This window comes from Zootoca vivipara, chromosome 4, assembly GCF_965207765.1.
Source record: "Zootoca vivipara chromosome 4, rZooViv2.hap1.1, whole genome shotgun sequence".
In the NCBI taxonomy this organism is placed as follows: Eukaryota; Metazoa; Chordata; class Lepidosauria; order Squamata; family Lacertidae; genus Zootoca; species Zootoca vivipara.
In genome coordinates this window covers 101,352,201-101,367,005 of record NC_142587.1, presented here as the reverse complement: position 1 = coordinate 101,367,005, position 14,805 = coordinate 101,352,201, and the positions used below count along the sequence as shown (strand labels likewise).

General features: G+C 46.5%; 1 protein-coding gene and 1 pseudogene across 1 annotated transcript; both read left to right on the top strand.

The window, feature by feature from the left end:
- The first annotated feature begins 823 nt into the window (after positions 1-823).
- Positions 824-1,796, top strand: LOC132592045 (olfactory receptor 52K1-like; annotated as a pseudogene).
- A 4,371-nt stretch (positions 1,797-6,167) lies between these two features.
- Positions 6,168-7,441, top strand: LOC132592044 (olfactory receptor 52K1-like). Its single transcript, XM_060274019.2, has one exon. The coding sequence runs from the start codon at positions 6,446-6,448 to the stop codon at positions 7,439-7,441; it is 996 nt and encodes a 331-aa protein (XP_060130002.1). The 5' UTR covers positions 6,168-6,445.
- The last annotated feature ends 7,364 nt before the right edge of the window (positions 7,442-14,805 follow it).

Sequence of the window (14,805 nt, the reverse complement as noted above, 5' to 3'; positions counted from 1 at the left end):
AGATGGCCTAATTTGCTCGTAGCAAAGCTCATCACACCAGCAGCCAGAGATGATCTACACAGAGAAACAAGTAATGGTCCATTTTGCAAGAGTTTAGATTCACACACGTATCATGTATCTGAGAGAAGGGAAGCCATAGGTTGGCAGGTCTATATCTATCTATCATCTATCTATCTATCTATCTATCTATCTATCTATCTATCTATCTATCTATCTACTATCTATCATGTAGGTGTCAGACTAGGGAACTCAGGGCTATTCTGATACCCAAACCCAAAATATGCATGTCTTATGACAGTTGCAAAAGTGCTCAGTTATCCTACCGTGTCCCCTTCAAAGTACATGAATACAAGGCTTTTTTGCCCACAAGTAAGTTGGAATAAAAAATGTGAGTTCACTGTATATGTGCGTCATTGATAACTAACACAATTTTGTACTCAGGGAGCAGAAATCAATTTCTAAATTACTTGCTAAGCCAGGGGGTGGGAGACACCTGGTCTCTGTGAATGAGATTCTGAACCTGGAACAGGTGAGTCACCATCAGTGGTCTTCGATCTGCTTGCTTATGCCCAGATATTAAATCCGAAAGCTATTGAATAACATTTGTCTCCTACTTTATCGCGGCACAGATCATGACCTTCCAGAGAACTTTGAGCAGGTCTTAAGCCATGGCTCTGGTTCTGGAAAGCACAGGTAATCCCTAGAGACATATTTCTGAGTCCTCCAGTGCTGGAATCACCCCTAAAGGTGCTGTTTGGAATCTGAAGTGGCTTTCCCCCCCTTCCTTTTCTACTCCCAGCTGCAGGTCCCTTGCCCTGGTGGGATGGCAAGAGGCAGCCCGACTGAACCCGTCAATGTCTCCTACACAGAATTCCGCTTACTTGCCTTCCCCGGCCTCCAGGAGTCCATCCAGCCCTTTTTGGCCATCCCTTTCTTCTGCCTGTTTGCCATGATCATCACGGCCAACTCCATCCTGATCTACATCGTGAAGGTGGAGAAGACCCTCCATTCCCCCATGTACATGCTCATCGCCTTGCTTTTCGCGGTCAACATCTGTGGGATCATCAAAATCCTGCCTAGGATGCTCCTCAGCTTCATCCTTGGGGCCACCTTCATCTCCCTGACCAGCTGCCTCACACAGATGTTCTTCATCTACTGCATACTCATATTTGACTGCAACGTCCTCCTCATGATGGCTCTGGACAGGTTCCTGGCCATCTGCTACCCGCTGCGCTACGTGGACCTCATGACCAACAAGCTCCTGGCGCTGCTGATCTTCATCTCCCTGCTCCGCAGCATCTTCTTCGTCGCCCCAGTCATCATCTTGGCTTCCCAGGTGAGCTTCTGCCGCTCCAACATCATTGGCCACTTTGCTTGCAAGCACATGGCCCTGATGAGGTTGTCCTCTCCAGGAACAAGATTGTGGGGATGCTGCTGAGGTCGGTCACGATCCTCTTTGATGTCAGCTTCCTCCTGGCTTCCTACAGCCGCATCATCCACGCAGCCCTCAAGATCTCATCCGGCGCCAACAGGAACAAGGCCTTCCACACCTGTGGCACACACCTCATCATCATCACATCACCTATTCCACCACTCTGTCGTCTTCCATCGTCTTTCGGGTGGTCAAGACAGCCTCTGAAGACGTCCACAACCTGATCAGCGTTGTCTAACTTATGCTCCCTTGGCCGGTCAACCATGTCATCTATGGCATGAGAACCAAAGAGATCAGGGAGAACGTCTTGAAACTCTTCCAGAGAAAAGGCCTGGTCTTGGCTTCTGTGAGCAATAAAAGGTGACCAGTTCATTCATGAAAGCTTGGACCATCTGCAGCTAGGGACTGGGGTGCTTACAGGGTCCATTCACGAAGGAGGGATACGTCCTACCGTACAAGGCATCTTGTTGCAATTTCTTTCTTTTTTTGTAAATCATTTTTATTAATTTTCATTACCAAAATCCAATAACAGCCACATTTTATCAGTGTCAAATTACAATTCACATCCAAATATATATCAATTATAAAGCCAATTGTACATTTTGTGTGACTTCCTGTGTGCTGGGTTTCAGGGTGCAAAGTTTTTATTTCCTCCCGTTTCCAAAGTCTTAATCCAATTACATTGTCCTGATCTTAATCCCTTATCATCAGCTATGTAGTTGTTGTTGTTGTTGTTGTTGTTGTTGTTGTTGTTGTTGTTGTTGTTAATTTTTATTAAATTTTCACTTTAAACATAAAACAATAAATTCCAACATCTATCACTCAGTCTCATTCCCCTCCACTCTGCCAAGCCTATGACTTCCTTCCCTCCTGCCATCTGGTTTTCCCTTTTCCAGTCTATATCTCACAATTTCGTCTTTTAAATCAAGTCCATGTTGTAGGCTTTATTTCAATCCCACTAGTGTCTTCAAGCTTCTACAGTTATTATTAATATAGTCAATGAATTTACTCCAGTCTCTTTGGAATTTTGATTCGTCCTGGTTTCAGACTCTGCAGGTCAGTTTTGCCAGTTCTGCATAATCCATTATCTTTGTCTGCCATTCCTCCAGGGCTTCCAACCGAATATTAAAAACAGTACAGCATCAAACATTAAAAACTTCCCTAAACAGGGCTGCCTTCAGTTGTCTTCTAAAAGTAAAATAGTTGCTTATTGCCTTGACATGTGCTGGGAGGGCGTTCCGCAGGGCAGGTGCCACTACCGAGAAGGCCCTCTGCCTGGTTCCCTGTAACCTCACTTCTTGCAATGAGGGAACCGCCAGAAGGACCTCGGTGCTGAATCGCAGTGTCCGGGCTGAATGATGGGGGTGGAGACGCTCCTTCAGGTATACAGAACTGAGGCCGTTTAGGGCTTTAAAGGTCAGTACCAACACTTTGAATTGTGCTCAGAAACGTACTGGGAGCCAGTGTAGATCTCTCAGGACCGGTGTTATGTGGTCCCGGCGGCCACTCCCAGTCACTAGTCTAGCTGCCGCATTCTGGATTAATTGCAGTTTCCAGGTCACCTTCAAAGGTAGCCCCACGTAGAGCGCATTGCAGTAGTCCAAGCGGGAGATAACCAGGGATTCGTTTGTACTTCCGCAAATGTTATGTACTGAGCTGAATCCTAGAACAATAGGATCCAGAATGCAGCAGTCTGATTGGTCCGCAGGAGCCACCCAATCCAGCTCCAGGTGGAAGTGAATCAGTGATCTGATTGGCCTGCAGGGGCAGCCAATCAGGCTTCTGGAGGAAGTGAATCCGCAACCTGATTGGCCTACAGGAGCAGCCCGGAATTAGCCAAACAAGCAGGGCCCATTGTGTAAATAATGTATATATTGTACAGCTAGACGTTTTGGGGAAAGAGTCATTCATTGCTACTTCAAGCTGAATAAAGAGCATGAAATTCACACTTGACTCTGAGTATATTTCAGCAAACCTTGGGATTCCCCCAAATCTGGTGACTCCCTCTTGTGTGTGGATGGGGATGGGTGGTTTGGCTACATGAGGAAGATTCCCACTTCGAGAATAACTTGGCTCTGAGGGCATTAGGTAGAATTTTGTGTGTCTTCTTCATTTGTAGTGCCTGAACGACTGGCACCCATTTTTGGGTTGAGCTACAAATGGACCATGATGCCTGATCATCATCTCCCGCCCAAGAGTGATAGAGCTGTGCCAATTCCCAACTAGAGGCTAAAAAAAGGTTCCATCAATTACGGCTCCCAAGAGGGGACCATCTTGCCTGGGACTCCTCCGAGAACAGAGCTGAGCTTACTTAATCCTGTCGGGCTCAACGGCATCCTTCAGACTCTGCTGGGCTCTTGGGTGCTTCTCAGCCATCAAGGTAGGTAAAACTGCAGCATCTATATCCCTAAAGGAGGATGCTGAAATGAAAGAGGACAAGGGAAGGGACGTGGCTGAGTCAAACTAGGGTGCTGGGCTCCTGTTTTAGTTGTAACATTATCCAGGTTGCCTTATGCAGGACTTACAAGGCTCAAAGTTGGACAGACAAGAGTCTGGAAAGCCCACATTCTATTTTGGGCACCCTCTGGGCACAAATACAGGATGGGTGACACCTGGCTTGAGAGCAGTACATGTGAAAAAGATCTAGGAGTCTTGGTAGACCAGAAACTTGACATGATTCAGCAGTGTGATGCAGCAGCTAAAAAAGCCAATGCAATTCTGGGCTGCATCAATAGGAGTATAGCGTCTAGATCAAGGGAAGTAATAGTACCACTGTATTCCGCTCTGGTCAGACCTCACCTGGAGTACTGTGTCCAGTTCTGGGCACCACAGTTCAAGAAGGATACTGACAAGCTGGAACGTGTCCAGAGGAGGGTAACCAAAATGGTCAAAGGCCTGGAAACAATGCCTTATGAGGAACGGCTTAAGGAGCTGGGTATGTTTAGCCTGGAGAAGAGAAGGTTAAGGGGTGATACCGTGTTTCTCATATTATAAGACATGTCTTATATTAATTTTTTTCTCAAAAAAACACACCATGTCTTACAACCCCTGGATGAATGCATGGAACCCCCAGAATCTCACTTGCCACTCGAGGAGGTTTTGGTGGGCGGTGACTTCCGTTTCAGTGTATCTGAAGAAGTGTGCATGCACACAAAAGTTCATACCTATGACAAACTTAGTTGGTCTCTAAGGTGCTACTGGAAGGATTTTTTTTATTTTTTGTGTCGACTATGTCAGACCAACACGTCTACCTACCTGAAACTAATATATGGTAATGTAGTATGCCTACACAAGACCGGGAAAAATATGTGTCAAACTGCATCTGGTGATAAGCAGAGCTCTGCGGCAAAGACATATCGCATCTTTGGTCCTTACAAGCAATTGCTACCTGCCTCCCGCCCACCTGTCTCTCGAAGGCATGTTCCTGTCACTCTCCTCACCCCAAAATGCTGGTTATTTTGTGGGGAGCTGGGTTTGTTGCACAAGAGAGCCAAACCACCTTTAACTACACAACCTGAATTTGCCAGTATGTAATCGAACCCCACCTGAAAATCGCAACTGTCTGGAACTGGCTCAGGCTGCTGCTCCCATTTTACAGATGGGGACTGATCCTGAGTTCCTTTTTTTTGCTGCTTGGGAATGATCCCTTTTACCCGCAAGATACCTCCCCCTCCCTTTCATCGTGGTGCCATCTTGCCTCCTTTTATTTCTAGTGTCTATCTTTCCCTGCCGTTCATATCAGCCTCCACCAACCACCAATATATTTTGGATTACAACTACCATCAACCCTTGCAAGCCCAGCAACTGAAAGTAGGGTTGGAGGTTCCCCTTGCCAGAAACCCTGGACAGCCATGGCTAATCAGTGCAGTGGCGTTGCAAGGGGGGGCGTGGGGTGGTGTGCCCCGGGTGCCATGTCTGGGAGGTGACAAGAAGGCACCCCGCCGCCCTCAGGTGAGGCGGCGCGAGCAGCCATTGCACCGCCACAACCGCATGTGGAGGATTCTGTTTGCGGCTGCAGCCATGAGCAAAGGATCCTACCACCGTCCATACGGCGTTTGAGCGGCACCGGCAGCAAACCTCTACATACAATGCACGTGCGGTGTCGCACGCATGCGCTGTACGTAGCGACGCTGCACATGCGCCCTATGTTGTGACGCCATGCATGCATCGTACATAGTGGCGCAACGCATGGGCAGCCGGTGGTTTGCCCCTCCCCGGGTGTCGGTTAGCCTTCATTCGCCCCTGAGTCAGTGTGGGCAATATTGAGATTAGAGGGACCAAACAACTTCATGTGCTTCTCCTCACAACATTAACAAACTGCTTGACTATAATAAAACCTCTAAGCAGTTTACCCCCCCCCCCAAAAAAAAGCAGTAAAATGATTAACAAAAGACAGATTTAAAAAAAAACATTCAAAAGGCTATTAAAATCAAAAGTAAGCAAAAAGAGATTAAAGCACAACAACATGTACGTATCTGGAGAGGCTTGCCTGAACAGATTTTTTTTTAGCAGTGAAGATGCCCGGCAAACATCAAAAGGCAGGGAATTTCAGAGGGGAGGTGATGCCACACTTTAAAAGATTAATTTCTTACAGCTGCAGAACAGGTATAAAGTAGATTCCTATGCAGTGAGGCAAATCCAGGAGCAAAGTGGAAAGTTCTTTAAGTACTGATAGTAACACCTGGAACTTGGTCTTGTAACCAATTGGCAGCCAGTGCAGATCTCTGAGCAGAGGTGCTAAAAGATGACAGGGTCTCACTCTGCAAGCAATTGCGCTGCAGCATTCCGCACAAACTGCACCTTCTGAATTGAGCACAAGGGGGGCTACATATGGAATCTGTTGCACTGATCCAGTCTTAAAGCTGCCGGTGCTTGAACTACTGTGGCCAAGCTCTCCCAGTCCAGGAATGGTCGCTGCTGCCATACTACCCACAGATTGTAAAATAACAAGTGAAATGTTCCTCTCTTCCCTCTTTTCAGATCTAAGGATTGTTACCTCCAATCAGCGCCAAGATGGCTGGAGGGGACCAGAACGGAACAGGCAACGTCTCCTACACAGACTTCCTTCTGCTCGCCTTCCCAGGCCTCCAAGAGTCCAGATATCTCCTCGCCATCCCTTTCTTCTGCCTTTACCTCATGATTGTTGCAGGGAACTCCATCCTGATCTACACCGTCAGGACAGATCACAGTCTCCATTCGCCTATGTACGTCCTGATTGCTTTGCTCTTCGCGGTCAACCTCTGTGGCTCCACCGTCATCCTTCCCAAGATGCTCCTTAGCTTCCTTCTCGGAGTCAGCCACATCTCCCTGACGGAGTGCTTGGTCCAGATGTTTTTCATCTACTTTGTCCTCATGTTGGACTGCAATGTTCTGCTCCTGATGGCTTTGGACAGGTACGTGGCCATTTGCCACCCTCTGCACTACGCAGGTATCATGACGAAGAAGCTCCTGGCGATATTGACGATCACTGCTCTCGCCCGGAGCCTGGCTGTAGTGGGCCCAGTGGTAATCCTGGCTTCCCAGGTGAGGTTCTGCCGGTCCAACATCATTGGGCATTTTGCCTGTGAGCACATGGCCCTCATGAAGTTGTCCTGTGGCGACATCTCCAGGAACAAGGTCGTAGGCCTGGCAGCAAGAACCATCACTATCCTCTTTGACTTTGGATTCCTCCTGGGTTCTTACGGCTGCATCCTCCAGGTGTCCATGCAGATGAGCTCTGGCCACGCCCGACACAAGGCCTTCCACACCTGTGGCACCCACCTCATGGTCATCCTTACAGTCTACTCCTGCAGCCTGGTCTCCTCTCTTGTCTTCCGCTTAGCCAAGTCAGCCAGCCAGGATGTCCACAATCTGCTCAGCGCAGTATACCTGTTTCTTCCCTGGATCCTCAACCCCATCATTTATGGCATGAGGACTAAGGAGATCCAAGACAGTCTTTGGAAGCTGCTCAGGAGGAAATGGGCTCATTTGGTCCCCAGCAAAGCAGCGGCTGTGAGCAGAACCAAGTGACCGATCTGCCTGTGGGGATACCTGCCAGGTTTAGCAGAACCATCTAGAGCAGACGTTGTACATCTGCTACCCTGCAACTGTTTTTGACTACAACTCCCACCAGCCCCAGCCAGCATGATGGGGGCTATAGTCCAAAACATATGGAGGGCTGCAGAAGGTCGACCCAGGCTGGTCTGGAACCATGCAAACAGGTAGCCACCTGAGACGATTTCAAGGGTGTTCATGAGGCACAGGGATCAAATGACAAAAGTCTACTGCTTGGGTCTTTCTTGAAAGGCTGTGGAAGGATTCTGCCAAACATTCTTCTGAAGACTTTATCTAAGAAACTGCTGAAACATCTTATCGGCGTTCTGTATTCCAAACAGAAGTTAATAAAGGAGGAACTCTCTGCACTGGAGAACTCCATCAGGAATCACCCGGCCTGGCAGAAGTTCCACAAGGAAAAACAAACCATTTACCACTCTCAACTGGAGTTACTGAAGAACCAGAAAAATAAAAAACTCTGCAACCTTTCCAACCTACAGGCCACCAATCAAAACAAGATCAACAACATTGTCAATCTTTCACAGCAAACACTCAGCCCAGCTGAGGAATCCGTCCTTTCACGGGGACTATCATTCTGCCCTGCCAAATCCCAACACATGATTCAGTTCTGCGGGGACCTGGAAGCATTTTTCCGCCGTTTACGCCTGAAGGAGTATTTTCATCACACACAAGAACAAGACAAAGTAGAACAAACTACATCCCCACAACACAACACCTCTCAACTTACTGGGGAACAACCATCACCCTCCAAACGCATCAATGAACAGAACATTGACCACCAACTACCACCGAAAAGAAGTTACACAAAAAGGGACTCCACATGGACCCCTCCTGATGGACGCAATACCACACTAGATCTGTACATCGAATGCTTCCGCCACAGAATCCAAACGGATGTGACCAGAAAACACCATCGCTTACAACAAAATCTAAACCATGCTGAAAGGAGAGCCATAGAAAATCTCAGGAACAACCCAGACATTATAATTAAAGAGGCAGACAAGGGTGGAGCTGTCGTCATCATGAACAAAACTGATTACATCCAAGAGGCCCACAGACAACTTTCCAATACTGCCTTTTACATGAAATTGGACTCAGACCCCACACAAGCATACAAAAAAGAACTGAACAAGATTATTAAGGAGCTACCCCTACACATCCAAGAACAGATCCTCACAAACACACCAGCGGAACCTCGGCCAGGAACTTTCTATCTTCTACCCAAAATACACAAACCAGGAAACCCAGGACGCCCCATCATCTCAGGTATTGGCACCATTACAGTGGGTGTTTCCGGCTATATGGACTCTGTTCTGAAACCATATGCTATCAGTGCTCCCAGCTACGTACGTGACACCACAGATTTTCTGAGGAAAATACAATATTTGAACAATCTTCCTAACAATACTATACTAGCCACTATGGATGTGGAATCTCTATATACCAACATCCCACACAATGATGGTTTACAAGCCATAAGGAACACCATTTCAGATAAAACCACAGCGGACTTTGCTACCAAACTCTGCCACTTTGTCCTTACCCACAACCACTTCAAATTTGGTGATGACCTGTTCCTCCAGATCAGCGGCACAGCCATGGGCACCCGCATGGCCCCACAGTATGCCAACATCTTCATGGCAGATTTAGAACAACGTTTCCTTAACTCCTACCCACTCAAACCTCTCCTGTACCTGCGATACATTGACGATATTTTTATTATCTGGACACATGGACAACAGACCCTGGAAACCTTCCACCAGACATTCAATGACTTTCACCCCACCATCAACCTAACAATGAACCAATCTATGCAAGAAATACATTTTTTGGACACTACTATAAAAATACAGGATGGACGTATAGACACCACCTTATACAGAAAACCAACTGACCGACAAACATATCTACATGCTTCTAGCTACCATCCCAAACATACCAAACAATCCATCGTATACAGCCAGGCCTTACGTTACAACCGCATCTGTTCCAACTCTACAGACAGAGAATCTCACCTAAGAGATCTACAGCAAACCTTTTTAGAACTAAAATATCCACCTGATGAAGTTAAACAACAGATCAACAGAGCCAGACAGATACCTAGAGAGAACCTGCTGCAAGACAGACCCAAAAAAGAAAATAACAGAACACCACTAGTCATCACATACAGCTCCCAAGCTAAAACAGTACAACGCATCATCAGAGATCTACAGCCTCTCCTGGACAATGACCGCTCCCTTTCTCAAGCTCTGGGAGGAAGACCTTTCATTGCCTACAGACAGCCACCCAATCTTAAACAACTCCTCACCCACAATAATACAACCACCAGACTTAACATGGACACTGGTACCAGAGCCTGCAATAAACCCAGATGCCAACTTTGCTGCCACATACACCCAGACAACACCATTACTGGCCCCAACAACATCCAACATACCATCTCAGGACTATTTAATTGCTCATCCTCTAACATTGTGTATGCCATCAAATGCCAACAGTGCCCTTCAGCTCTCTATATTGGACAAACAGGCCAAACCCTACGCCAAAGGATAAATGGACATAAATCTGACATCAGGAACCAGAAGACAGAAAAACCAGTAGGAGAACACTTCAATCTCCCAGGACATTCTATACAAGATCTCAAAGTAGCTGTCTTACTACAAAAGAATTTCAGAAATAAACTGGAAAGAGAAGTTGCTGAATTGCAACTTATCACCAAGCTCAAAACCATGGAGGGACCTGGTTTGAACAGAGATATCGGGTTCTTATCTCATTATACATGATAAGCGATCTTCAGCCATCTCAACCCTTGCTTTTTCATGCAAAACCATTTGCAGTCGTTTGCGGTCATCAACAGCTATCAGTCAGTCAATCACCCATTTCCACCACCCTTCTGAGTGATCCCCCCTCCCCATCCCCACCCCTCCCCACCCCTTCTCTACATAAGTGCCTGGAAACTTCCATTTCACTGTATCTGAAGAAGTGTGCATGCACACGAAAGCTCATACCAAAATAAAAACTTAGTTGGTCTTTAAGGTGCTACTGAAGGAATTTTTTTATTATTCTTCTGAAGGTCCTGCCCTGAAGCATTAGGGCCAGAGGGCATCTGGGAGATGAAGGGTTTCTCCCAGCTCAGCCTGACCGCTCTCAGTCTTCAAGAGGAGCCTGGAAGCCAAAAGTGAAGATGGTGAATTTACATGACAGAGTTTGTTAGGCGCACACTCTTTCTTTCTTTCTTTCTTTCTTTCTTTCTTTCTTTCTTTCTTTCTTTCTTTCTTTCTTTCAATTGTTGGAATATTTTGTTAGTTTGTTATACGTTTGATAAATTAATAGTGTACTGATTGCAGCCAAAATAGCTCTCGCAGCGGCACAACACAGCAACTTCAGTCTTTGAAAGAATATGGAATGTAGGAACATTCTCAAAACTTACTATCACAGGAAAGAAAAAAGAATCAGCAAACATCATCTATTGAATAATAGTCATTTTTTTATTATGTTTTGGAATCCTAAGCTCCCGGAGAACATGCACTGTTGCAATATGGTGTTGGTATTCTTTTATATTATTTTCATCACTGTATAAATGATAAACGTTACGCTACATATCTTATGACTTGTAAACTGTCCTAGATACAATATGTAAAAAATAAATAAACTGTTTCAACTGAAAAATAACTTAAATTGCCAGCAAAAAATACTAAGCGAGATTTGGCGCTGTGTCTCAAAGTGAGTGTTTTATGAAATTTAGTTTAATTTTAAAGGGGAGTGCGATTGAGGTTGCCTCCTGAATCTCTCCTGGAAACATTTCCCACAGTATGGGAGCAGGGACACAAAATGCCCAAATTCTGGTTGAAGCCAATTGGGCATCTGCACCACAGGGGACAATTAACAGTGCTCTTCTGGATTATCTCAGTGATCAAGCCTGCATATAGAATCATAGAGTTGTGGCGTTGGAAGGGACTCCAAGGGCCATCTAGTCCATCCCTTTGAAATGCAGGAATCTCAGCTCAAGCATCCATGGCAGATGACCTTCCAACCTCTCCTTAAAAACCTCCAAGGGAGGAGAGTCCATCCCACTGTCAAACAACTCTTACTGTCAGAAAGTTTCCCCTGATGTTTAGGGGAATCTTCTTTTTCATAACTTGAAGCCAGGGGTTCGAGTCCTACCCTGCAGAGCAGGAGAAAACAAGCTTGCTCCATCTTTCATGCGACAACCCTTGAGATATTTGAAGATGGCTATCATATCTCCTTCTCAGTCTCCTCTTTTCCAGGCTAAACGTACCCAAGGCCCTCAACAGTTCCTCATCAGGCTTGGCTTCCAGGCCGAGATTGGACTAGAAGACTCTTGGGGTCCCTTCCTACCCTACAATTCTATTATCATATGAGGTGGTCTTCAGGATATCCCGGACCAAAGTTCTCAGGGCCTCATATAAACACAAAGACATTGGACTTGCCCGATGAGGATTTGGGAATGGTGGTGTACAAACACTACCTTGTTGTAATGGTTAGGGCAGTTTCATGGACTATATTGTCATAGTCCTTACAGCAGCACTGTAAAGACTTTTGGAATTACCGTATTATTTGCCCCAAGCGGAGCCTTCCTCATGCCTTCATGGCAAAAGGGAGAGCCAAACTGTGGGCTTCTGGATTTTTAGCCCAGTGTCTCAGCCACTTCTTCTTCTTCTTCTTCTTCTTCTTCTTCTTCTTCTTCTTCTTCTTCTTCTTCTTCTTCTTCTTCTTCTTCTTCTTCTTCTTCTATCCCTCATATCTGAGTAAGATTGTCTTCCATAAGCACAATTTTAACAATGGGTCCCTAAGTGACTGTGGAGGCCAATTCTGGATCCACACATCCTTCCACAGTGGGGCCAATGGTTTCTGGGCTGGAGTTGATCATGGTGCGGATTTGCCAAGTGTGCCTTCCTCTTAGCACATTTCTCCCTTGCGTCCTGAGTTCGAGTGTCTTCAAAGCCCATGACACCTTTGGTAAAGGCTGTTCTCCAACTGGAGAGCTCGCAGGCCAGCGTTTCCCATTTGGACTCCATCAATTACGGCTCCCAAGAGGGGACCATCTTGCCTGGGACTCCTCCGAGAACAGAGCTGAGCTTACTTAATCCTGTCTGGCTCAACGGCATCCTTCAAGCTCTGCTGGGCCCTTGGATGCTTCTCAGCCATCAAGGTAGGTAAAACTGCAGCATCTATATCCCTAAAGGAGGATGCTGAAATGAAAGAGGACAAGGGAAGGGACGTGGCTGAGTCAAACTAGGGTGCTGGGCTCCTGTTTTAGTTGTAACATTATCCAGGTTGCCTTATGCAGGACTTACAAGGCTCAAAGTTGGACAGACAAGAGTCTGGAAAGCCCACATTCTATTTTGGGCACCCTCTTTCAAGAAGAGCTGATTTGATGTGGATTTAGGGGAGAATCTGGAGGAAGATGTAAGGAGGAAAGTTGTGGAGAAAAGGAGGGGTGGAAAGCGAGTTTGCCTAGGTCTGTTGCGCCACTTGATTCCTGTCAATGGCTATTAGCCAGGATGGCTCTGCTCTGCTCTTCACAGCTGGAGGCAGCAAAGTTTCTGAATTCCAGTCGCTGGAAAATGCAGGTGGGGAGGAGGTCCTGCTTGGGGCATCTGGTCGGCCCCTGTGAGAACCATTGGCCGGATCCAGCAGGCTCTCCTTTAGTCCTTGGATGTATATTCCAGGGAAAGTTGGAGGTCCCTTCCAGGAATGCTTTGTAGATGCTTTCCACACATTCTGTGCCCTGCCTTCAGAACTGGCAGCAGAATCTTGCTCCCTGGGTCGGTGGGTCTTCAGACCAACCTTGGAACAGATCCAGCCTCATTTCAAGTCCAAGGTTTTGTGCAGGAGCGCCTGGTCTGAATAAAGGACTGTCAGCAGGAAGTCTTGGCTTCTTGCAAGTTGCTCATTTGTAAAGGTTAGTTGATATTTGCCTTGGAAGTGACTCAGGAAGTTCTTGGAGGATACGGGCCTCAGTCATAATGACTGTGTCCTCCTTTCAGGATAAGGGGCAAGATGCTGGGGAGGGCTCAGATCCTGCTTGTGGCCTTTCCCGAACTTGGGTCTTGGGATTTAGACTACCACTCCCATCATCTCTGACTAGCAGGACCAGTGGTCAGGGGTGATGGGGAGTCCAAAAGCAGAAGGCGCCACTGTGAGAACAGGATGGTGGGCGGGAGAGTCTTTCGGTCTGATTCAGCTGCTGAGATCTTGCTCTCTTGAGTCTGTCTTGTCCACACCTCGAAGGGAGAAAGGAAAGAGCTGCTGTTTTGTTTTGTTTTTACTGAAGATTTTCTTGTTTTACAAAATAAACAAATAGACAAGGGAAAGTCCATATGGCATCTCCACTTTGAATTCCTGGAGTCTGTTTCACAGTTTGTTAATGTTCAGTATGACACTAATGTCAGAAACATCTTACAGTTGGGGGGAGAGAAGGGGGGAAGAAAAGGGGGAGAGAGATGAGGGCATTGTTCTATCATTCAATTTCTTAGTACTAGTGTGGGCATTCGTGTCAGCATCACAGGGGTAGGTCCTTTGCCAATTTACCTATTTACTTCCTTACTTATTTTTATTGGCATGGGGGGGGGTGTTGAAGGGTCCAGAGTTTGGTCGGTTCCATTCAATTGGTTGCCATGTGGCTTGTCTGTATGGAGGGTGAGGTGGGTTGTTGGGTCAGGTGACTTATTGATTCATATGCTGTAGTGGGGAACAGGACATTGTCTCGTTGTGCTGTGTATGTGATGAAGGTGAACCACACTGGGATGAAGGTAGCTTCCTTTGCTTGTCCCAGTGCTAATTTAAGTTTGTTGGTTAACTTCTCTAATAGATAATAATAATAATAATAATAATAATAATAATAATAATAATAATAATAATTTATTTATACCCCGCCTATCTGGCTGGGTTTCCCCAGCCACCCTGGGCGGCTTCCAACAGAAAAATAAAACACAGTAATCTATTAAACATTAAAAGCCTCCCTGAACAGGGCTGCCTTCACATGTCTTCTAAAAGTCTGGTAATTGTTTTCCTCTTTCACATCTTTTGGGAGGGCGTTCCACAGGGCAGGCGCCACCACCGAGAAGGCTCCCTGCCTAGTTCCCTGCAACTTGGCTTCTTGCAACGAGGGAACCACCAGAAGGCCCTCAGTGCTGGACCTCAGTGTCCGGGCAGAACGATGGAGGTGGAGACGCTCCTTCAGGTATACTGGACCGAGGCCATTTAGGGCTTTAAAGGTCAGCACCAACACTTTGGATTGTGCTCGGAAACGTACTGGGAGCCAATGTAGATCTTTCAAGACCGGTGTTATGTGG

Coding starts and splice junctions, on each gene's coding strand:
- LOC132592044 (XM_060274019.2), top strand. CDS start 6,446: ATGGCTGGAGGGGACCAGAACGGAACAGGCAACGTCTCCTACACAGAC.